General features: G+C 44.5%; 1 protein-coding gene across 5 annotated transcripts in view; it reads left to right on the forward strand.

Annotated features, from left to right (window-relative positions):
- The first annotated feature begins 1038 nt into the window (after window positions 1–1038).
- The window catches only part of LOC118232403 (sodium/potassium/calcium exchanger 2-like), a 69741-nt gene continuing 45031 nt past the window's right edge, over window positions 1039–25748 (forward strand). For 3 of the 5 annotated variants that reach the window (XM_035427368.1, XM_035427369.1, XM_035427370.1), the window contains exons 1-2: window positions 1039–1417; window positions 3500–4603. In XM_035427368.1, the coding sequence (XP_035283259.1) occupies window positions 3677–4603 (927 nt within the window). In that variant the 5' untranslated portion in view covers window positions 1039–1417; window positions 3500–3676. The remainder of the gene's footprint in view (window positions 1418–3499; window positions 4604–25748) is intronic. The other 2 variants (XM_035427366.1, XM_035427367.1) reach the window with 1 other exon arrangement.

Below are 25748 nucleotides of genomic sequence, written 5' to 3' on the forward strand. Positions count from 1 at the left end.
TCAACTGTTCACTCTTACACTAGTGAACCGGTCAGTTACAATGTCCGCTGTAACCACAACAGTCCCAGAGTCAGCTTGTGCCCACTCCAGAGTAACTCCTGTCTGAACACAGAGGTCATTCAGGTCAGGCTAATCGGACCAGACCCCAAACCAGCAGAGCGTGGAAACACACACACATACACACATTCAGGCAGACATATAGAGATGCAGACACACACATTCATGCAGACATACAGACAAACAGGCAGGCACACACATTCATGCAGACACAGACAAACACCCCCCCCCCCCCCCCCCCCCCCACACACACACACATTCTTTTATAATGGTTTCCAGAGTATAATTCAATTAACCCCTATGGTCTCCCTGCTGACTGCTGATTATGTTATAACAAATTGGCTTGTACTGAAGTCCGTTTTTAAAGGGACTGAGATGCCTGTAAAAATCTAATTTTAGGAATCCATAAATAGTCAGACACCGTCAAAGCCAATCACTATTTAATGTAGGCAAATGTACATATTCAGATCTGAATGATGAATTTGCAATTTTTGCAACATTTATTAACAGTGAGGGGGGCACGACGGTGTCTGCACCGCTCGATACAATTATAGGATTAGTTCGCGTGTAAATTTAATGACGGCTGCTACATTGTGTCCGCTCTTGTGCTAAAACTTACATTCTGCCATATAGGCTACGTTAGACAGAAACTCAATGTCAAATTTACCACGGTGTACTTTGCAATACGTTTCCAAGCTGTAGGCTAGCCACACACCTATGATTTCAATAAACGTTAGTATACGGAAAATAAACACTGAGCACTAACCCTTTAGCGTAATGTATCATTAATTTTAATTCTTGTAAACAGTCTGTATTATTTCCGAAATATGAATCTTGTGATCCTCTAAAGGAGTCGTCCGAGAACAGCCAAAACATCATCCTTTTACACATCAGCCAAATAATATCAGAACACCGGCTGTAGCCGCCGCCGTAACCAAGGCAACTATCTTAAATCAAACTGTTAACCGTTATAGCTTAGAATTTTTGTCTTCCCACACGAAACGATTTCAGAAGACAACTGCGGAATGGTGCTCGCTCCGTCCGCCACCCACCTGTATAAATAACATACTCCCCTTCACGTGGTGTGCCCAGCCCAGCCCTTTCAGCGTTCAGGTTTTTGCGTTAGATTAGCAGGGTATTTTTGACTGGTGGGATTTTGCGCTGTGAGACGAGGACGGACGAGGTCCTGACTGGTGAACTGAATGCAGTTTGCAGTCCGTCGCTTGGAGCTCCTCCTCTCTGGCCAGAGAGAATAAGGACAATCACATTTTGTTCAATGAGAGCGGGAGGACACGAGAGAGGATTGCGCACTCCATTTCAACCAACTGCTCCACCATCGCTATTTCTCGCCTCTTCCAAGGTAAGATATTTCCTGGCTATTTCTACGAATATTTTAAAGCGTTATTCTCGTGATATTTAGCCTAGCATTCGCGTAATGTAGCATTTTAATGTATCAGAAATTGAGATAGATAACATGCCTCTTAATACTCCCGTGAAACAGTTTGGAGCACACCGTCGCCGGCGAGCATCACCTGTTCGCCTATTATTTTGTGGCTATTTTACAAACAAATTTAGCACAGCGCAAGGCTCAGGCTGTCCACATGGCCGATTAAAGCTGAAAACATGACATTGGATCAGAGCTTTGTTTTCCGTTTAGACATTATGAATGCTTTATCATGTGACGTAGCTATGTCAGATATTATTTAGTATTTTTGTTTTTTAAAAGGAAAACGTGAAAAAACGTTTTCTCTAAAACGGCAGCCAGCTCAATTAGTTTAAATGGCTTCTGTTTGTGCAACCAAATAATTTATTTCTCTGGAAGAACAAACACAATTGCACCAAAACACTTTGCAGGAAACAAAGTTACGAGTACAAAATGTCATAAATGACAAATAACACATCGCGCGACCACACGATTTAAGGCGAAAGTACAGCTGATCTATTTTGGACTCCTTAATCTCATTAAAGACTAAAGGTGGCACAGAAGTTAGATTCGTATTAGAGGTGTCGTTTAAGCCGCGTTTCTTGGCATAAACATTCTAAAAAAACATGCATTATTGACAGTAGCCTACTCAATCTAGCTCATTTTCTGTGTAGTATTTGCTTTTGCCGATTGCACACCTAGGCGCAATTTATTGCTATCCTAAAAGCATTTTCCTCAGGCTATTTATTGTACATAAATATGTTTAACGCAGTTAAACTGATCTTTCGCAGGTATGGTGTGCGAAAGACACGTGAATGTTCGTCCAATTACGTAATTTCAATAAAAATCAGTAGGCTAGTTTGGATAAATAGCTACATTTAGTAATTATTATTTGCAGTTTGATGATCAATGAGCACTATGAGCTTCGGGCATGCAACGTTGTTTTTGAAAGTTTACCATGGTCTCTGTAGATCCAGGGTAATGTAGAGAATTTATTAAGCGTTGGTGTAGCCCGACTAACCAAACGATTTGTTTCCGATGGTTCGGAAGTGACCCAGCATTTTTAATTTAACTGTAGCGTTTATAGAAGATAAAAGAATCGTATCGTCAGAGGCGGACTTGTTACAGTTTTATCGGCTACGGTTGTGAAGTGTTTAGGACGGTGATTCGATTTAACATTACATGAGATGTACTAAGGTGCTTAGAGCACTCAATATCTACTTGCGAATGCAGTGTACCGTTTTTAATGTTCAGGCGTTTTATTACAGTTTCTTCGCAACCTTTTTTTTTTTTATTATCGGATGCACACTGAACCGCTGAAGTTATTATTATTATTATTATTATTATTATTATTATTATTGCCCTTTTTTACCTTTATGCATATGAAAATGTGAAGGTGATGTCAGACGCAGAGGTAATAGGCTGTAGTTGACGAATCGAAGTGTTTGAGGATAATATGCACTGTCTTTGAAAGAAGGATGGACTGTACATCTGAAGGTCATCGCTAGAGCTGAAATTGTGAAAATTGCCCTGTGAAACATCTCGAATGACCAGCTTCATAAATGGCCCGGTGTGTAAAGAGTAGACTATTGTAGTTACCATGCAGCGTACATTTTAAACAATCTCCTAGATACCGAAATGGAATCTTGTAGATGTAGATGTAATGATGATCCTAATGATTATATGGTTAGTGTTGGTGGTAAAGAGATATTTAATGCTGATGATACTGATTATTATTATTATTATTATGATTATTATTATGATTGACAGTCCACCTGGGGCCAATGTTTCCTACAGTACTGAAATGCTTTTAAACACCATTTATTGAAAAAAAAATAAAAAGAAATTTCTGAAATGCAAAAGGAAGTACATGGATAGCTTGTTATTTATTTGTGCATGTATGCAAGTATGTATATTCACACATGTTACTATGCAAATTTAGTTATTTATTCACAATGTTTTGATGCGTTGGCACAATCATTTCACGCCATTGCCCTTCTTCTCTTGATGCTTCCTCAGAGGTTATTATGAAGAAAGACTTGGGCTCTCCAGACCCTGGAAAGCATCTGGGATTGGGTAATTTCTTTTAAAGCGCACAAGGGACCAACATGCACTGCATCCGGTAAAAAAGAAAGAAAGAAACAAAAAAAAAACGAACAACAAAGCTTCTATCTCTATCAATTGAGCGCTGAAGCAATGGCACATTCGGAGACGGATTTGAGCAGTCCCTGCTCCGGCATGGTGGAGTACGGTTCTTCTTGGACGTCGGCGATGAAGAGGCACCGTTGCGGGCGGATCCAGAGGAAACTGAGGCCCGCGCGCGTCCTGGGCCTGGTGCTCTGCCTGGCCGCCGTCAGTGCCGTCTCCGCCTTGTCCTTCAGCACCTTCACGTGGGCGCCCTGGCGCGGCGCGGACCCGTCCGCCCTGGAACTGCTGCCCCGGAGGACTCTCCTCACCGCCGTGCACCGGCGCGACTGGAACGTCTCGGACGACTCCCCGGTCGCCATGCCGTCGTCGCAGGACGGCAACGGCAGCCACGAGTCGCAGGGGGACTACCCCCCGGACCTGTTCACCCTGGAGGAGCGGAGGCAAGGCGCGGTGGTGCTGCACATGTTCGGCATGCTCTACATGTTCATCGCCCTGGCCATCGTGTGCGACGAGTTCTTCGTCCCCGCCCTCACCGTCATCACGGAGAAGCTGACCATCTCGGACGACGTGGCGGGCGCCACCTTCATGGCGGCCGGCGGCTCGGCCCCGGAGCTCTTCACCTCCGTCATCGGCGTCTTCATCTCCCACAGCAACGTGGGCATCGGCACCATCGTGGGCTCGGCCGTCTTCAACATCCTCTTCGTCATCGGCATGTGCGCCATCTTCTCCCGGGAGATCCTCAACCTCACCTGGTGGCCGCTCTTCCGGGACGTGTCCTTCTACATCATCGACTTGATCATGCTGATCGTCTTCTTCCTGGATAACATGATCACCTACTGGGAGAGTTTGGCCCTGCTCGGGTCCTACACCACCTATGTAATATTCATGAAGTGCAATTCCAAAGTAGAAGGTTTTGTTAAGAGGGTTGTAAACCGGAATCAAGTCGTGGAGGTGGAGGTCCAGCCTCCGAAGCAGGTGAGCATTTTTATTATTATCATTATCATTTTATTTTTGGAGCGCATACTACTCAATCTGCTGTTGCTCCGCAACTACGTAAATAGCCTGTTTTACAAGCGGCCAAGCACATTAGCACATTAGGTGGTTTTCATCTTAAAAAAGCTTTAAGTGGAGTGGAAAAGAAGAATAACAGGTCGGCAGCTGCTGTTTGTGGATTAGCCATCTTTGTGGTGGCAGACGTGTACCATGTGGCCTGGTATCTCCACAGTTGTGTCCGGCTGTTTATCTTTATGCTGACAGATCCCCAGGACCTCTTACTGCCCAACACATACTGAAGTTTTCTTCCAAAGCCAGTGTGGATTTTGGCTGGGATGGTTGTTGCCAAAAAAAAAATAAACAAAAAGATCATATTTGAGCCAGCACAAATGCATTTAGCAGCAGAAGATTTAATACAGTAATACATTTTTGCACATATGAACAACTAGATTTAAATAGTATTTTGTTTATTCTGATTCTGCTATTCAATGCAAAATCAGATCTTTAAAGTATTCACCTGGTGTCCGGCGCCCTTGAAAATACCTGACAGCGGTGTTCCTGAACGTACTTGCGATGTCAAAATGGATGCGTGAGAGGATGCTTGTGCCGACTTGGCAGTCTGCAAGATGGTGGGCCGATGCCTAGGGGATGCTGAGGTACTGACTTCACGCAAACATTCACCTGAACCAGGAGAGCCAAACGCTCTCAGAACAGCGGGTAAAATGTACATGAAAGCATAAGGCTGCACACGCCGATTTCTGTGAAATGATTTTGTTTTTAGATTTATTACACGTACAGTGTCCCAGTACTTAGTCAATGTCCCAGTTCTTAGCCAGTGTTCCAGGATTTGTTTTTTGAAATATTATTGCTTCCAGGTTTGTACCACCAGGGTCTGAAATGCTTGGTGTTGGTGGTAATGGGTCCCTTAAATGATGTCACTTCCATGGTTGTATCATCAGACAATTTCCGTTTTTTTGTATTCAGGTAAAATGACATATACATGAGATGACTCCCACTGTTTCAGGCTGGCAACCAGAAGATTTTTAGATTTTTAAAAGTTATTTGGGTACTTTCAGCATCGTCAGTAATGTTACTTAGTTACTTAGTAAGGTTACTTAGTTTTGCAATAGTAGTAAAATATACAAAACATTAGGTGATATCAGTATGTGGGACATTTGAAAAAAATGTCCTACTGCACTTTTGGTTTGCTACTTTATATACAAGCTTCCTCAGCATTCTTAACTGTACAGAGTCCTCTCTTTTCTACCAAGTGTGCAAAACATCTCAGAAGTGACGTTAGTGTGGTAGCAACAGTGGCATCATGGAAGAAATCGCTTGCTCGTCGTCTGCCATTCTGATGGTGGGACTACCCAGGAGCTGACCTTCAAAGTCATTTGTGTTGGGGTGTGGTTTCAAACACCTGGGCTCCATAATGTTTGGGACATATTAATCTTGAAATTAGTCATGCTTAATACTTTGTCGCATATCCTTTGTACTGCAGCCCTCTTTAGCACCTGCTTATTGCCTTATGTTTTCTCTTCAACATAAGTGCATGTTCATTTGGATTCAGTTCAGGTGAATGACTTGGCCAGTTGAGGCTTTTTCAGTTTTTGGCTTTGAATAACTCCTTTGTTGCTTTAGCAGTAGGTTTTGGATATTTGTCTTACAGTATGCGTTGGTATCCAATGGGTTTGGAGGCATTTGGTTGAACGTGAGCAGATAAAATGTTTCTGTACACTTAAGATTTCATTCTGCTGCAGCTATCAGCAGTGACATCATCGATGAAGACAAACGAGTCAGTACCTGTGGCAACCATACATGCCCAAACCATAACACCACCACCAACATGTTTCATGGGGGGGAGGGGTGCTTTGGATCTTGGGCAGTTCCTTTTGGCCTTCACACTTTGCTCTTGCCATCACTCTGATACATCTTGGTCTGGTCTGCAGGCTCATTTAGGTACTTCTTAGCAAACTGTAACCTGGGAATCCGCTTTCTTCGTTTAGCTGGCGGTTTGCATCTTGCAGCGTAGCCTCTGTAGGTCTTCTGCGGAAAGTACGCACTGACTCATCCACATCTCCCTCCTAAAGAGTGTTTCTGTTCTGTTGGACAGATGTTTGAGGGTTATTCTTTATCATGGTCAGAATTATTTGGTCATCAACTGTAGACATCTTCCTTGGCCTACCAGGCCCTTGTGATTACTGAGTTAACCAGCACTCTCTTTGATGACTTTCTTTTTTATATCATGACTAATTTCCTTGAATGTGATTTTGAGTGAACCTTAAAACCCTGTTTTATTAAGACAAGAATATATATGTATATAGTCACATTCTGAGCTTACCAGCTTTCTAAGCAATTGAAATCTGAGCCATGTCAAGCAAACCGCGTGTGATTTTGCATGGTCAGACGTTTGTTTGTTTGCCTCAGGATTTATTAGTGGGATTAATTACACACAGTTATCTGGCCCAAGGTCCACTGCTGGTACTATTCAAGGTTAATCTGCATCTGTTGGCTTGCAGTATTGGGAGAATCAAAGGCATGTGAAAATAGTGTAAAAGACACTGGATCCAGACTACTTTATCACTCCTGTCATTTTGCCTAGTTCACCTCTGGCTGTAGCCTCTGTCACCCCTGTTTGTCACCACTTCCTGTAGCCTCAGTCTGTAGTCTTTTCCTGTAGCATCAGTCTGTGGTCTTCCTATAGCCTTTGTCTGTAGCCTTCCTGTAGCCTGTGTCTGTGTTTCTGAATTGTAGAAGGCCTCTGTCTCTCTGACTCTAAAAGAGGCACAGTTGAAAATGTTGGCCATGCTTGGTGCATGAGTAAAATTTAGGTTTTCCTGGAAGAGCATCTCAATGTTGGGTTCCCAGAAGGAGGCTGTTGGTAGAACAAGCATGCGGTTTGATGGATTACACCGAACACCCAGCCAGTGGCCACTGACAGCTGGGGGGGGGGGCGTCTTGGGGGCTGGGAGGCGCTCCTGAACTCCCCTGCATCACCTGTCTGATTATTCGGGATGGATTTGGGTTTCTTTGTGAAATGAGACGGAAGTGTGTTTCAGTAATATGATTCCTCCCATGAGCAGGGGAACAGCAGGAACAAGCTTTAACCGAGTCAAGGTTTATTTTAAGTATACAGAATAACGATCGAATCAAATGATCAATCAAATACTTTTCAGTATTTGCTCAAGCAAAGGCTCGTTTTGACATGATTTGACGGCGACTGTTCGGTATTCCTTCTTAAATGTCAAATGATCCCACCCACGTGTTATCATTTTAAGGCTCTCAGGGTAATAAAAAAAAAGCTTAGTGCCCAATTTCTACAGTGCTGATGAGGGTTGAGCTGACATAGAATTAGCCAGTCAAGATCAGTTTCAGTCCAGACTTGATGAAGTATGGGAAATTTGCTCAGAATCCCAGATTTTTGGAAGTGCGTTAGTTGAACTTAATGGGCTTTGACACAACGAAGGAATGGATTATTCACATGCATTTGGGTTCCGGCAGTGTTGAACACAGGATTATATATTTATTTGTTTGTTAGCTTTGCTTAGTTGTACTTAATAGAGCCTGTCAGTTATACAGGCTTACATATTATGTCTCCTGCTTGGCTGTGCGTACGCAGCTTAACAATTGAATTTAGACGACCTAATAGCCTCCATTGCCGTGACCATGTTGTAGCAGCGAGTTTCCTCAGAACTGCCTGTCTCTTTTTGCAGTCAGCTGTGACACAGCCTAATGTTAGCAAAGTCCCAACCCTGCAAGTAGCTAACATTGTACAGTGTGTACAGGCAAGCATGCTCCGTAGATAACTCCTATTTGAATGTTTATAAAAAATTTGAAATATGAAAAAAAAAATATTTATACATTATTTTTTTTTCAGTACTGTGAGTCAACCATGGATTCACTTCATCTGTCAGTCTCATTGTCGTGTGTCATTGTATTGATCGGAGATACCGGATAAAGGTCAATCCGAAACCAAACAACTACGGTCAGATGTGAGATGGTTGGAATTGATAAAACGAAGGAATTGGCTCAGAATCCGAGCTAAAGGAAGTGTTCTGAAGAAAGAGACGAATCTGAGCTGAACAGGAGACATAATCTCCCCTCCATGCTGCAAATCTAATGCGTGGCAGGCACATCAAAATGTCCGGTGGTAAATCACCTCTGACAGAGTACAGAGATTGCTGGAACACAGAGGGCATTTTAGTAGCCTTGAGTAAAAATGCATTCTGGGTATTTGCTTGTGAAACCTTTAAGCAGAGATCTGCTGGATCCTCTTCAGGAGGCTATGCTGATGTACTGCTACAATCAATGGGTTTTTAATTTATTTGTTTATTTATCTGATTTAGCTTCCCTCCCATAAGAAATTTCACCATGGTATGTGTCATGGTATACGATTCTTAACTATAGTACATACCATGGTATGCAGCAGAAGTATCAGGGTAGGTACCAGAATAGTTGTTTTGAGCTACATTACATAGTTGGCTTCAGGCAACAAATCATATCTTTCTTTTCAGATAAAAAAATAAATCTGTTAACTAGCACAACGCATAATGGTTTCTTCACATTCTCTTCAACCATTTATTTTTATTTGTGAACCAGTTTTTTTGTTTATAAGTTTTGAAAAACATTTGTGAATCTCATTTTATTTGTTTTAGGTTCATACTGTTAATTCATTTATTAGGCAATGATATCCCCATATCGAGTGTGAACCTATAACCTTTGAAAACGAGGTGACTAAAAACATGTATTATTGCGAAAGGCCGATCAAGTTGCTTGGCGAAACAAATGTTTGTTTTTGATGCGCCTGAATCGCGTGTCTCCCTTATATAGAATAACCCCGCTCATGCCCGACGTAGAATGTCAGGGTATGCGGTCGCGATCACGGTCACTTCCCCCTTTCTGGCAAGAGAGGCGGTGTAAAGATATGCCAGTTAATCGGGTAATCACACTGTGGGCTGGCTATTTTAGGGAAGCGAACCTCCTTCCAACGTGCTGTCCGACTTGGCGCGGAAACGAAGTGTCGTTGAAAGGAAGATCGATTACGATCTGCATGTCATAAAGATAAATGACAGTTGTACACAAAATGTGCTCTGATACCTAGAACTGGAGCTGTAGGAATTTAATAATTTCATTTGGTATTGCTGGCAAAGGGTTAAAAGGCATTAAATAATGTTTGTGGCCCACCACTGAGTAACACTTGTACGTTTGAAAAATAACTTTACGTACTCTGTAGACTTCAGGGCTGCGTCCCTGAGCGATCCATGAGAAATTTAAACAAAATGCATCGTTAACCAAAATGTACAGTCGTATGAAAAAAAAACAAAAAAAAAAAACAATGTTCTTCTGATTGTTGGTGTCTGTGGATTGTAATAGTATCTCTCACAATTATCATAAATCTGCAGGGATTAAACTGGTGGCTAAATGGAAACACTGTTTGAACCCAAGTCAGCTGCTGACGCTAACGTGTAATCTTCTAATCAAATTTGAATCAATAAAGATTTGATTCAAAAATGCGGGGCGCTGCCTGTCATTTTGGGAGGTCTAACAAAGGGGCCCGAAATGCAAGAGGTGCCTCACACGATGCGGGCCGTCATGTGCTTCTCATGTAATAGGTGGCCCTTGCACCCGCGGTGTTGTGGTGCCCTTTCAGCCGCCGGGCTGGCAGCATCTCTCCGCACAAGCACCAGGTTTGCCTGCAAGGGCCAAAAGTAATCCCCCCCCCCAAAGCCTTAAATCCCGTTAGCGTGACTATACATAGACGCATGTATCGCGTCCGTGTACAGTTTATAAACAGAAGGCCTTCGCGGTTTCTCTTGCGGTGAGTTTTTATTTTAAAATGCCCATTTTCTGGCGATGGCGTGCTTCGCCTCGAGCTTCCCGGATCTTTCCCTGGAAGGACAAACGGGAACGCCTTTGGAGCCCGCGGTGCCGCGAATCCAGCCGGCCCCTAGCTGCAGTAAGCACTCTTGATTATTCTAAGGCTCCAATCCCCGTACAATCCCTTATTAAGCGCTTACCAATGGTGACGCCGACCTAATACAAAGGCTCTTAGGTTTGACGTGTCTCTTATAACCTCTTGCTGCTGGTGACTTGCTAAGCAGGGAACTGACATCTGCTATTGAAGAAAAATAAAAGGTGAAAGTCTCCCAAGTGTGTGTCCCTCTACGCTTGCACTGCCCCGCTGGGCCCCATCAGCTCACTAACACAACCGGGTGCAGTGGATATATGCACACGCATGATAAAATATATATGTGCTTCCATATATTAAGAAATATATACTGTAATATACGGTATGTCGCACGGTGGGAAGCGTGGTTCATATTGATAGATTTGGACTGTGTGTTGGTTAGAATTTGATGGTTTGGATTGACCATCACTTTATCAGCAGAAAGAGTTTGAGAGTTGGGGAGTTACTCAGAGATTGGTTTCTCATTATTTCCCTCCAAATACAGTGTTCAACTGGACAGTGTTCAGATGTGCATTAATCATTAGATTTGTGTAGGGATACCCCCTTTGTTGACTTCACATTGATAGGATGACGGCCCCTTATTTTCAAGTGTAAAATACAGTCTTTGCAACTAGCAGCTGCAGACATCTTAGCCTCCCTGTTCCACAAAACGTTTGAACTACAGTGTATGTAGGCAGTTTTTGGCCTTGGTTGAGAGTTTTTCGGCATCGGTTTGCCCCCCTCAACTGGTGTGAACAAAGTGAAGTTGCAATGAAATTAAACACAGTGACACATAATTTGAAAAAAGAGTCCTCCAAAGCAATTGAAACCCACACAAAATGCAGGTTCAGCACTTTTGCAGATAACCTTCAGCGTCCTGTAGTGAGGTTCCAGTAAACTGCCAGCTCCGCACGCCCACCTGGCGCTAGCATTCCTAGCTTAGCGGAGCCCCATTCAGTGACACTACCGCGCCCGCTGTATAATTTGGCAGTAAAAGCACGTAAGCTCTCTGGGTTGTAAAATGTGACTCTTTGGCCTGCAAGGGAGTGATATGGGGGGGGGGGGGGGGGGGGGCTGGCGGAGTTGGTTACAGGTCTAAATGCGTTTATCTCTGTCAATTAATCTGCTTATGGGTCTGCTCGCTAGCTGGGAGAGCGTGAGCTGAGACGCTTGCCCTTGTGAAAATCCTGCTGGGGCTCATTTGGCTGCAGGCCATCTGCTTTCTAGAGAGTAAAGAATTAAAAATGCTAAATTTGAAAACCCAAATGCCTTTCAGTTGCTTCACTCTATAGTTTTATCCAGAATTAGTTATTTGTAAATATTTCCTTTTTTATCTCTCTGGATATGGTGCCTTTGCCAAAATTATTATTATTATTATTATTATTATAGTTAAATATAATAGTAAAATGGTAATAGTAATGTATTTCTGTGTACTTCAAAGTAATATTGAATCAGAGAGGGAGTTTGAGCAGTATTGCAAGCGTTACCTGAGCTTATTAAATGTTCTAAATATGCAACTGTAAATTTGTCCTTGTGTTTCCTGCCATTTGGCTTGTATTACTTGCCCCTTGCTCTCTCTCGCTGTCACTCTCATCTGCGATCTCATTGGCCAGATAGCAGGCTCTGCAATCCAGTTGGATAGATTGGCTCGATAGAAGGCTCGGTAATCCCATTGGCCAGACCACAGGCTGAGCATATGTGTGTAGGCTGTGTTTATGATCCATTCCTAAGAAAACAAACAGGGAGAGGTCAAGAGGAAGTATTTAATCATTTACTTATGAATTCATTTATTTATTCATTTCTTTAAAGTCTGTCTTCTACATAGAACTGCATCCTCAGTGCTGTGATTCTGCAACTGTGATTCCCTTTGACAAAAGCCAAAACCCTACTGAAATATAGGTATCTCCATTGGGGGAAACCACATTTGAATGAAAGGGATAGAGAGAGTGAAGGCTGTTTTATACTTCTTCGTAGTCTGCATAGTTCGCGTAGTTTGCATTGTGTGCGGCACTCGCGAACGGGAAAATTATTTATACTTGTGCAGCATGTTGCACAGGTTGCGCAGGCCACGTAATTAGATTTTGTTACCTACCATTATAATTCTAAAGAAAATACTTTCATTCATATTTCCAAACCTACTAAATACAGCACCAATGACCACGAAAATGCTTAGCTCGATGTAACTTGTTGCAACGAAGACATTCACCTGACAAAAGCGTTTTTAGCCGCATATTTAACGTTGCCCATCGGTTTTGTGAATCAACATTTATAACCTGTTAGCCAGAGCCGTATGCCCGTGACCTCATGTCAGCAGTCAACCAATCATCTTCTTTAAGGCGTATGGGGGCACCGGTTGCTAACTACGCGCTTTTAAATTCTTGAGGAGGTACCGTCGCACATGCTGCACATTCCGCACATCCCCTACGCAGACCCATTTTTACGTGTACTACGCAGAAGTATAAAACAGCCTTTTCCTGTGGCCATTTTGTAAGGAGTTATTTTTTATTTTTTAAAACCTGGTTCTTGATTGATCAACATTTCCGGAAGGTTTTCTGTGAGCACAGTTCCCACCCCGTGGGACGTACACATGCACCCTCATATGTTCTGTAAATTCAACCACCATTTGTTTGAAAGGTGATCCGGACCATTGCCATGGCAAAGAGCATTTCTTCTGTAAATGACAGAATGCGCATTTTCTCAACAAATCAGTAGCTCTTGCCCATCTTGCGTTCCTATTGTTTTGTATTTCCCATTTTCTCATTTGGGCATTATTTACTGCAGATATTTAAGGTTAGGTGCAGTGCGCAGGGTGCACAGTTGCAGTACCGAGTCTGAGCATGAAACTGGCAACCCCATGTGCTCAGATTCAGCTCTTTAAACTCTATAACTGTACAAAACTTCCTGGCCTCTCATCTGGTCTGCCATTCCCTTCGCAAACGTTGGGTGCAGACCACGTAACCCTTATTAGACACCTATGAATCCTGCAAACCTGAAAATCTATCATGGTGCCCAACTCTGATGTTTATTTTCTGCTTCTGATAGTATCATGCCTCATACCTCTACTTAGCAAATGTGATTTTCAGTTGAAGTAGGCTAGCATTGCCTCTCTGTGCCATACAGGCATGTTGTACTGTCGTTTGTGTGCCATATGAAAGTTGCCAGCTATACGGGCTTAATCCGGCCGGCTTGATTGGATGTGAAAATGTGCCCCTGAATTGGCCATTCCCATTGGCCTTACGTTTGTGTTCAAGATATGGCACTTCTTTGACAAGTTCTGATGCGTTTGCACACCGATGGCTCGTTGAACTGTCCTCGCCGGAGATGAACTTTTACTCTCACTCTTGGATTTGTCAGGTGTGTCTGTGCAGGTGTCCTCCTTTTCTTCTGTTTGGACAACAAAGCCAAAGCATTGTGGCTCTTCCAGATGGGATAATTACCCAGAATCCCCCAGGCTACCAGGCACGAGTGTGACTTCATGTGTTCTCCATGAGGTCTTGTGAGGCTGCAATGGGAGTTGGATTACGTGGCTCAGCGGACATGATGGTTGTGCAGTAGACGTGACTGCAGGTTGTTTTTTGCATGCGAGGAAGGAAAAGACACATGCTGATCCTTAGCCTGCCTGGCGCACGCAAGGCCGGGATAACAGGGGAGGGATAAGACCATTGTGACATCACCGTAGTGGAAGAAAACAGAGAGGCCTTCCACCAATCACAGAGTGCAATGGAAAAGATCAACAGAATGTTGAAGTACCAGCTGAAGGTATCCACCAATCACCACTGGCCTTGCTCTATCGATGGTCCCTAACATACTCTGTGATTGATGGAGCTCCTCTCCATTTTCTGCGCAAATCAAAAAAGTTGCAACTGTCCTATCCCTGCCACCCGACGTGTTTAATGGGAAATTTATGTGGCCCGGCTGAAGGCTCCGCCCCCCCACTGGGGGCGTGAGCATGTTTCTGTCCGAACGCAAGATGCTGTAGTAAAACTGGCCTCTGCGGGGGGAGAAGCACCCTTGTAAAAGGAAGACACGGATAGCTCTATTTGCGGAGAAGGTACTAAATAGGATTCCCTGCTCAGCCACGGTGCCCCCCCGTCACCCCCCACGTTGGATTTATCAGGGCGGTGAAGCAGATGCTGGTGTGTCGAAACGGGATGTGTGGCCCATGATGCATTGCAAGACTAAAAATAGAGGTATCCAGGCACGATCATCTTTAAAAAAAAAAAAAAACGTTTTTTGCATCACAATGTACATGAAAGATCAGTTACACAGAGGATTGTGGGTAATCACACTGTTTACATATATTGTGTGCAACCTCAGCCCACCAGACTGTTACACAGTGTCAGATATGGAAGCAAAAAGACAATAAGGAATCAAATTTGAGGGCAGCCATCATGACTGTAGTGATTGTGCTGGTTTTGCCTCCTGACTTGGATGAAACTGTATAACTGAATATGCATACTGTGCTGTCACAAAAAATACTTGATTGATTGATTACTCCTCAGTCTGTCAGCCTCCCTTTTCAGAGCCTGTGTATTTTTTGACATTTTGTGTGTGTGTGTGTGTGTGTCTGTGGGGGAGAGAGAGGGCACTTTTGTGTACACGTGTTTGCTTTTGTGTGCGTTTTTTAATTTGTGTGTTCAAGCTTATTTATTGCAAATGTGTGTATGTTTATGTGTGTGAAACCTTGGATGAGTGCATGCAAGCACATATGTATAATATGCTTATATCTCAGTGTGTTTGCTTGTGTTTGCATATGTGTGTGTGAGTGTGTGTCTGTGTGTGATCAGGGTCTGTGTGTTGTGTGTAAGTGCCTGATCTTTGCGGTGGAGTTGTAGTCGTGATTCTGAAGTGTGTTGTGCGTGTGTATCTGTGCTGCTCCAGTGTGGCTTCCTTTAAAGCAGTCTGCTCACGTCCGCGTCCTTCTGATCCCACTGCATGAGCGTGTGGGGAAACTGCAGAACAGGCAGACTGCTGGCTGAGCACACGTTCGCTAGGCTAACAGCACCGCCTTTCACAACACGCATCTGCTAGTTTTACAGCACTGGCTTTCACAGCGAACATGTACGCTAGTCTAACAGCACTGCCTTTTACAACGCACATGTACGCTAGTCTAACAGCAGCGCCTTTCACAGTGCTCATGTACGTTAGGCTAACAACACCACCTTTCACAGCGCACACGTATGCTAGGTTAACAGCATTGCCGTTCACAGCGCACACCGTACGCTAGGCTAACAGCACCCCCTTTCACAGCGCACATGTCTGCTAAGCTAACAGCTTCGCCTTTCGCAGAGCACATGTACGCTAGTCTAACAGCACCGCCTTTCACAGCACACACGTACGCTTGGTTAACAGCACCACCTTTCACAGAGCACACATACGCTAGGCTAACCACACCGCCTTTCACAGCACACACGTATGCTAGGTTCACAGCACCACCCTTCACAGAGCACATGTACACTAGGCTAACAGCACCGCCTTTTACAACGCACACGTTCGCTAGTCTAACAGCTCCACCTTTCACTGCGCACATGTTCGCTAGTCTAACAGCACCGCCTTTTACAACGCACACGTTCACTAGTCTAACAGCTCCACCTTTCACTGCGCACATGTTCGCTAGTCTAACAGCACCACCTTTCACAGAACACACGTCGCTAGTTTAACAGCACTGCACCACATTATAGAACCCATTCTTTACACTCAGTAGATACACAGATGTTTTATTAACGTTCCAACCTCTGTTTCCCTACTGCTAAAGCAGAAACATCACAGTCTGACCATCTGATGAATCTTATGAGTCATGTAGGGTCATGACTCGGTTGAATGCACACGTCCGTGTGATATTTGCAAACTCTAGCTGAGCCGGACCTGCGCCTGCACTTTTTCCAAATTTGACCCACGCTGGCGAGACCTGATACAGAAAAGGCCCAATTTCATTTCTGGTGCCGGATCGATTTTAATCGAGCCAAGAGCGAGCAGTTACACCAACAATGGCCAATTTAGCCACAAGGACAGGTCAGTGAATCACGGAACAGACAAATGCTGGCAGCCCATTCAACAAATTCAAAACTGCACCATAATAAACAGAAGACATGGATAAAAAGGCCCCTATGCAAATTATGGACCCTTTGAAGTGTAGATTTTTGGAATGTTTTTCAAAATTCAGAAGTGTTCTAGAACTCCATTGCTTTATTTCACTTAATTTGAGTACTTTAAAATACACCGTTTGAATATTAAAATACAAGGTCAGATACCAAGCAGAACCACCTTTCGTAAGACAGCACCAGAATTTCCTGAACCCAAACAACAGAGAGGATGGAAGGAATGCATGAGCAGGATATCTGGTTAGTTTGTAAAATCTGTGCTTGTACTTCACGCACGTGGAAAACCTCTCGCACCCCGCCCTGCCCCATCGCTGAAGGAGCTGGGAGAAGGGAAGATTGCGGATCGGTTTAGAACGTTTACGGGGCAGGATGTGTACCCGAATCTGTCCTTTGAGTCCCCATGTGGAGCTTACGCCTCTGCACTCTTGGCTTCTGCACACGTTATCACATTTACTAGTATTTCTCCTTGCAGCAGGAAATGTGTTCTGATGAAAATATTGTCCAGATAAAAACAGGCCATGTGTATGAGTGCCATTGAATGACTACGTTTAGTTTAGTTTAGTTTTAGTTTTGCACAATTTAAAAAATACACAAAAATGACAAAGATAACAAATAATATGCAGTGCAGGGAGAGGCAGGAAACCCAGTGGGCTTATTTGAAGCCTCCACCTAAAAAATGTTCAAATTTCACAATGTTATAGAGAACACAAATTTAAAATACAGAAAATAATATAACTACATAAAAGTGATGGCAAACTAATAGTAACAAAAATATATGATAACAACAACAACAATAATAACAATAATAATGACAAAATAAAAGCAGAAAGAGTGTGTGAAAGAATGTGTATGAGCTGAGTGTGTGTGTGTGTGTGTGTGTGTGTGTGCGTGCGTACGAATACCTTCATCTGATATTTGCGCTAAGTTTAGTAGGATATTAGGAGGGGTGGTTGTTGGAAGCTGCATAATTACTGACAAGACTTTCGAGATTTGATTGATTGTCTTTTTAAAATAGCACTACTTTGTCCCTGGTACTTGCAATACCGATGTTTTTATGTTTCCTTGTTTGTGGATATTCTCTTGTGTTTTTGTATCAATCCATCATGCGATTGATTGCGAAATGGTTCCTAGCTCCCCATTTTGAGCACGTAACTATCACCACTTGCTGTATGTAAATTATGATGATGATGATGATGAGGAGGAACTTCAGGCCTGATTGACTGAATAATGCAGCGATGAGGCGTAGAGCAGACGGACATCATCGTTACCATCCCTTAGCAGGATAATGAAAGATGGCCACGTGATGCGTTACTACCGGTAGATGGGGAGGAGATCCTCTGATCATTGGAGGATGTCTTCTGATGGCGAACCCACCGCTGGTGCGCGTGACTGTAACGCCCGGTGTCAGATGAATACGCTGACAGTACCTGAGTCCAGACTCCCAGTCCACTCGTCCCGACCACTTCTCTGTTGCACTTGTACTATCATCATGATGTTGTAGCACTTCATCATGTCTCTTGTAATCATGCCTCACTTCTTGCCATAACTGACTTAGCCTGTGCTAACTGTGTGAACTAGACATGGCTATGGATAACTACTTTACTGGCTATGGAGACTTGATGAGAATTGTATCGAAGCTGTGTTCTGTAGTTGTTCCGTATACACTTATTGTATTGCACTTATTTGGATAGCACCTGCAATTTTTCTCTCAAGGCTTTTTGGGCATGGATATGGCACCTGATGGTAGATTTTGAGACTCTGTGTCCCCAGGATGTTACCAAATTTAGCAGATCTCCCAACTGGACCCCTTGAATTATTTTCTTTTTGCTTCCCCAACCAACTACCTCCCTTTGGGTGGGGGCAACGCGTGTGTCCTGTGCCAAGCAGGTTCCAGCGGTCTTAAACTCAACGCATACACGTGCAAACACTCGCCTGCACACATGCGCATATCCGCACGTGCACACTCGCACGCACTTGCGTAGCTCCAGCCCGTAAGCAGGAGTCACGCACGCTATACCTGCAACGCAGCAAGTCTTTACCTAATCTGCCAGTTTTACCCACGCAGCGAGTTTTTACCTAATCACCTTTTTGGCCGCGCATCGCAAACGTAGCTTTAAGCACTGGAACCGCGCTGCATCCTCAGAACTTTTGGAGCAGAGTGCACCTGGTGCGGGCTGGAGGTACAGATGGAGATTCAGGAGGAGAGAAGCGCTTTTATTTTATTTTTTGTCTTTTTATTTTCTGCGCATTGATCTCAGAGCCGCCTGAATTATTGACGGGCAGCCAAACCCGCAGCTGCAGCGACCTGCTGTTAAAATGTGCTCGTCGCTCCCCCCCCCCCCAGCCGCAGCCTGTCCCCCCTGCTCCAACAGGGCCCAGCGCCTGCCTCCAGGCTCGATTTCATTAAATAATAATAATAATCATAATAAAAAACAGGAAACATCGAGTGCGTTCCTCATTTGCATTTTAAGTGATTGTGATGTTTTTTGTTTTTTTTTGCATATTCCATTGATTTTTACAAAGAAGATTAGGAATAAAAGAGGCGTGACAAAAGCGGTCTCCGTACTGTATCAACGATTCCTTCTGAGGCTTCCTGCTCTTATTGTATCTGAAAACCATAGAATGTGCTTCCCAAATATTTTTGACTATTTAATCACAACCAGAAGCCCATAGGTTGGGGGAAAAGGATATAACGAAACTCAATAATTCCATCATGTAGGCTATGAAATGAAAAACGAAATCAAAATGAATCTTTTTTGCTTTGCTTCTTTTTTGTAGATCACCTAGTAGAGAGGCCCTATCGAAGTCAGTGCGCTGTGTTAGGCTCCATACAGACCAACGGTGCTGATCTGGTTATAATCTGGCCACAGAACAAGCCAGGTTTAAATGAACACGCATCCAGTATGACAGGACAAAGACTCTGCTTCAGGAAGGTGGAAAGAGACTGCGTGTAGCCTCCCTCCCTGTTTGAAAAAAGAACCAGTTACCCCAGAAGGAGTTCAGTCTCCTGAGGTCTATTGCTGTTCTGCTGTGAATGTATATGGTTTCAGCACCATGGACAGCTGCATCAGCTTGAGCAGGCATGTCTGTCTTTTGAGCTGCCTCCACTCCTGTCCCAAAAGTTCTCTGTAAGAGAGAGCAAGAGAGTGTGACATTGGGTAACCTCTTCCTTTGAAGTCCTGATGCGTGTGTGTGTGTGTGTGTGTGTGTCGGGTCAAGTGTTGTGTGTGTGTGTGTGTACTAGCGCATATGTGTGTGTGTGTGTGCTGCCGCATGTGTGTATGTGTATGTGTGTGTGTGTGTGTGTTTGGTGAAGTGTTTGTCTGTGTGTGTGCGAGTGTGATTGAAGTGTGTACTGGCACATCTGTGTGCTGGCGCATCTGTGTCTGTGTGTGTACGTGTGTGTGTGTGTTGGCGCATGTTCGTGCGTACGTGTGTAACGAAGTGGGCTGGTAATGAAACGCCTTCATGAATACCAGATCCTGCAGATTACACTGCTGGTTTTTGAACGGGGAGGCGAGCGGCAGTGTATTGCGGTGCAGGCATTGCAGACGGGCGCGGCGCGCAGGTGAGGGCAGGTGGGGGTTTCTCTGCACATCCTGCAGGATGCTCGGCGTGCAGCGGAAGCCCCCCCAGCCCCCCCCCCCCACCCCCGAGACCGGCTTCCTCTTGTGGGACCTCAGAAATAATTAGCTCCGTGGCGTAGAGGGCATGTTGGCTCTTGCAGCTTGTTCTTATCTGATGTGCGCAAGCCTGCAGAAGAACATCAGTTGAAAGCTAGCACAGGGAGGGAAGGGGCGTGCCCAGACCTTCTACATGTGCTGCAGCCGCATTGGAATAACCCTGCGAGGTACCTAATGAATCTACTGAAACTGCTAGTCTAATGTTTTAGGACCTCAAAAGAATATTACCTGCAATCAATTCAATTAAATCTAATAAGTTCCCTTAAATAATAGTGCTGTGTTGTAAAGGAATTTTTATGCATGGGAATAATGTTGGATTAAAATCCCTTTGGCACTAGGGAAGGGAAATTGTGACACGGCATCGCTGTTACTTTTCTTGAGCCGATGCCCTGTTGTTTTCGTATCCAGACACACACTGGTGTTTTTCTTCCCATTGGGGAGTTTTTTTTTACCTCACCTTTTGGGGGCTCAGGCCTGGTTTTGGCCTAATTTTTCTTTTTCTGTTTTCTCTGTACAGTGTTTTTGAGACAGTGTCTCTGTAAAAAGTGCTATATAAATAAAACTGTAGTGTGTGTGTGTATGTGTGCATTTGCATGTGCCTGTGTGTGTTCAGGGTATCCCAAACTGGTTGTGTATTGCATCCTGAACATTGCTTTTGTTTTATTTTTTTAAACATTTTTTTTTAAATGCGGCTTTCCTGGCAGTTTCGAATTCCAGTTGAATTCCAAGGCTCAGCTCAGAATCTGGACTAATAAAACAGGACAGCTATGATGACGCCTTGCTAATGGAAAACTAGACAGAGATGAGCATATTGATGTGTCGATGAGAACAGTTTTCGCTGTGAATTAAAACATTTATAAAACGAATTGCCAAATTATTGTCAGTTTACTTGGTCTCTAAGCATCTTCTCCTTTGGCAGCCATATTTGTTTGCTAAGCATCTGCCTCTTCAAACTGTTAGCCAACATCAGCAAATGTTGGCGGCAAAGAGAAAAATGCTTTAAGTTGGCGAACGTTAGCCAACGCCGGCCTTGCTGAATGAGCGTCTGCTGCTGTTCTGTTCTGTTTTTTATTTATTTATTATTGGGCTGGATGTGAAGGTCATCAGGTCAAGCCCCACCCCCATCTCTCACACTGCACCCCCCCTCCCCCCCACCCACCTGCACTGTGAGCTTTGTCAGAGGTCTGTAAGGCAATCCTGTTCCCCTGGACACTTTTATAGCCCCGAGGGCTTCTGCAGAAAATGGAGCTTCAAGGTGAAAGGCTGGAGGGAAGGTGAAATATGAAACACTATTGATCTGGGGGCTATTTTAAAGCTTTGTTAATAGCTAATGTATGAGGCTGCTGGAGGAAACAAAAAAAAAATCAAAGGCTGCTAGAGACTTTGTCATGCTGATCTGGTTATAATCTGGACATATTAATGTGTAAACTTAAACATTAGCAAAGGGTAGAGTGTGTAAACTTAAAAATTAACAGAGGGTAGAGTGTGTAAACTTTGAAATTAGCAGAAGGTAGAATGTGTAAACTGTAAAATAAGCAGAGGGTAGAGTGTGTAGACTGTAAAATAAGCAGAGGGTAGAGTGTGTAGACTGTAAAATAAGGAGAGGGTAGAGTGTGTAAACTGTAAAATAAGCAGAGGGTAGAGTGTGTAGACTGTAAAATAAGCAGAGGGTAGAGTGTGTAGGCTGTAAAATAAGCAGAGGGTAGAGTGTGTAGACTGTAAAATAAGGAGAGGGTAGAGTATGTAAACTGTAAAATAAGCAGAGGGTAGAGTGTGTAAACTGTAAAATAAGCAGAGGGTAGAGTGTGTAGACTGTAAAATAAGCAGAGGGTAGAGTGTGTAGACTGTAAAATAAGCAGAGGGTAGAGTGTGTAGACTGTAAAATAAGCAGAGGGTAGAGTGTGTAGACTGTAAAATAAGCAGAGGGTAGAGTGTGTAAACTGTAAAATAAGCAGAGGGTAGAGTGTGTAGACTAAAATAAGCAGAGCGCAGAGTGTGTAAATTGTAAAGTAAGCAGAGGACGGAGTGTGCAAACTGCTTGGTGATGCCGTGTGGTTTACTGAGCAAACGAGTTGTAACTACGATATAGAACTGAAAGTCTACTGATCAGAACATCTTCCTTTTTCTTTTTTGTCCTTCCTGCAAATCCAGTTTAAAAGACAGTCTGAAATTTGCCCCTCCCAAGTTTTGTTCTTCACTGGCAGGGCTCGGGGGATTGGACTTGGTATCTGTCACTGGGTCTCAAGGACAAAAAAAAACATAAGAGCATGAGCTGCTGTTGTCGCCTGATTGCAATCAAGTGACCCTGACGAGGTCTGGAACAGCTAATTATGAGAATGACAAGGTTCAGCTGCTTTAGACCCACTTTTGGCATGTCATTAGGGCCAATGTGAGGCCATTGCTCTCACTCTCTCTCTCTCTCTCTCTTTCTTTCCTTCTTTCACTTTCTCTCCCTTGCTCTCTTTGTCATATTGGCCAGGATGTCTATTACATTACAAAGAAAATTTTTTTCTTGAACTCTCCTCTCTTGCACTCTCTCTTTCTCTGTTAGTCAGGACATCATTACATTACAAAGGGAAGGTTCTAGAACTCTCACTCTTTCTCTCGCACTCTCTCTCTCTCTCTCACTCTGTGTTAGTCAGGACATCATTACACTATGAAGAGAAGGTTCTAGAAATCTCCTCTCTCTCTCTCTCTCTTTCTCTGTTAGTCAGGACATCATTACATTACAAAGAGAATGTTCTAGAGCTCTCCCCCCCCCCCCCTCTCTCTCTCTGTTAGTCAGGACATCATTATACTACAAAGAGAATATTCTAGATTTCTCCTCTCTCTCTTGCTCTCTCTCTCTCTCTCTGTCTCTCTCTGTCTCACACGCTTCCCCTCTCTGTCTCTGTTGCATTGCACCGTGTGTGCTGTCCGGTCAGCTTGGTGAAGGTTTTGTGTTTTGGGACTTTCCTGAGCCTATGCGCGTGCTGATGTCACGGTGATGGCCGTGCTTTGAGGGCAGGTGCGAAGGCTCTGTGGCCGCGGCGCGGGTCCGGCTGCGATGAGACGCACTGCCTCTGGCCACTAGGGCGAGGCGCGGGGCCCCCCCGACAGCCCGAAAAAGCAAAGGAGCACAAAGCGACACCGGAGATGAAACGACAGGGAACGGGCTGACAGTGAGCTGTCGGAGGAAATAAATCCGTCGTGACCGAGCGTAATGTGAAAGCGAGTCCATTTCCCCCCCCCCCCCGCTCTCGTTCTCCCCTGTTCACTGAGCCTTCTCACGCTTACATATACCCTTCCCCAAGCAACCTCCCTCCTTAAAAATCGGGCCGCTGTGTTTATGAGATGAAAGGAGTTTTTTTTTTTCCCATTCTGTTGATGCATTTCAGGTGGTTCTAACGCTGCCCATGAACCCCCCCCCCCCAACACCCCTGCCAGCCCCTGGTGGGTTTTCGGTCTATGTTTTGGAAATTTACGCGCTTCCTCATCAGAACCAGGTGGAAGACTCGACAGTGCAGCTCCCTCTCGGAAAAGCGACCTTGAAAACGACCTTCCTCAGCGGACCTTCCTTGACGGAACGCGCCGACAGCCGCCCAGCATTGAAGACGGGAGATCAGATATCCGGGGGGGAGGGGAGGGGGGGGGGGGGACAGCCTGTCGATTTCTCGTAGGAACGCACGCTTCAGTTGCGGGTGATAAACAAACATTTGCCATCACGATATCCGAAAGATTTCATAACCGGGAGCGGTGCGGAGAACGGCTTGGGATCCCGCTAACAGCTTCAGTGTTTTTCCACTGGCTTTGTACAGGCTTGAAGTACAGACTCCTCGGTCCTCGTATATCCATTATAAATTAGGCCATTTTTAGACTTTGCATGAAAAAAAACAGCAATCTTAAGGGAAGGGCGAGGTCGAAAAGCAATCACGCTGTCTCCTCCAGAGCCTGCGTAAGACCATAAAGCGTGGCACGAGATTGGGGCTCGCCCCGGGGTTCGCTGTAATTAATATATTGTTGTGTTAATCCTCGTAGCCGGGGGTGATTTTGGAATGTCTGCAGCAAGCCTGTCTGTGGATTCATTTCTTTACCCCTGAGCTGAGCTCGGTTAAGCCAGCGGCCTCTTCATAAGTCCATGATCAAGGTCCTGGTGGGAAGTGTGTTCAAGAGGCGTGACAACCACCCTGCCGAATTTCAGTCTGCCATGTATTAGAGTTAGAGCTCCCGCTTTGGTTTTGCTGTTATGGAGGGCACAGTGCACCTTAAACTTTAGTTATGTTTAAGGTGGCTGAAGGTCGACCGAAGGTTTTGTTGGCACTGATAAGGGAAATAAATTTAAAAGAAGGGACATCAGGAACCGATTTAGGAGAGCGGCTTGCGAGAAGTCATTTAAAATATTTTTATTTATTTATGTGAAGGCAGTTTTACTTGTCAACATTGATCAGCGATGCCATATTTCTTTTCTATTTAGGTTTTTTTTCTTTAAAAAAAAAAAAAAAGGATTTCAGGGCACACTGAACTACGGTCCAAAGTGTTGGCCTAATGTCTGTAAGTGCGTTTGGCCGTAGGGAGGAGACACAGCTAAGACCGAGAGATGGACGGGTTTGTCTTTCTGTCTTAGCAACTGGAGGAAAGTGAGGGTGGGATGGGGAGTGCCGTGGCTGTCGTAGGCACACCGATTCTCAGGGCTCTGGTGGGAAATCAGCTTCCTGGCAGCTCCTGTAATTAGTTCTGCCTGCTATCAAACGGAGGGGCTACTAATTAGCGACGGGACGAAGAAAAAGGGGGGGAAAAAAATCTGTATTTCTCATGACTGTTCTGTCGGGCCCGTGGAACAAAAAGGAGAAAAAAGACGGGGTTTTTTTTTTTGTTTATCGTCCTGCTGAAGTCAGCATTCAGACGGCGTTGCCAGGCTGGCAGATCCTTTCCAAATATTGAAGGTTTGAAATATTCATGGAGGAAGTAAAAGTGAAAACATTCCCCATATTATATCAGCCAAGGATATACGGGTAATTTATAAAGAAAGTTTGAGATGCAGTGTGAAGTCTTAAACTTGAATTGGAATGAAGTGCAAATGGGGGGATTTTTGTAAGGGGAGCGGTATTCCCTGGCATCTGGCAGCCCTGCTTTTCTGACAGCAGAGTCAGTCAGGCGGTGATGGGAGCGGCGGAGGCGCGTGGCAGCAGACGCTGCGGCTCGTGTCTTAGATCCGTCCCAGGACGCCTCTCGCGTTCAGACGCAGGGCGACAGCCTGTGCGATCGGGCGGGGGGGGAGGGGTGGGGGGGCGCTCTCAACCCCCCCCAAGAAAACTGCTGTGCTCTGTTGTCAGAACAGGCTAGCCTCATCAGTCAGTCAGTCGGACACCGTCACTGGAAATTTGGATTTGCAGACAGACCAACAACACAAGCTCGCA

Source organism: Anguilla anguilla, chromosome 7 (assembly GCF_013347855.1).
Source record: "Anguilla anguilla isolate fAngAng1 chromosome 7, fAngAng1.pri, whole genome shotgun sequence".
NCBI lineage: Eukaryota > Metazoa > Chordata > Actinopteri > Anguilliformes > Anguillidae > Anguilla > Anguilla anguilla.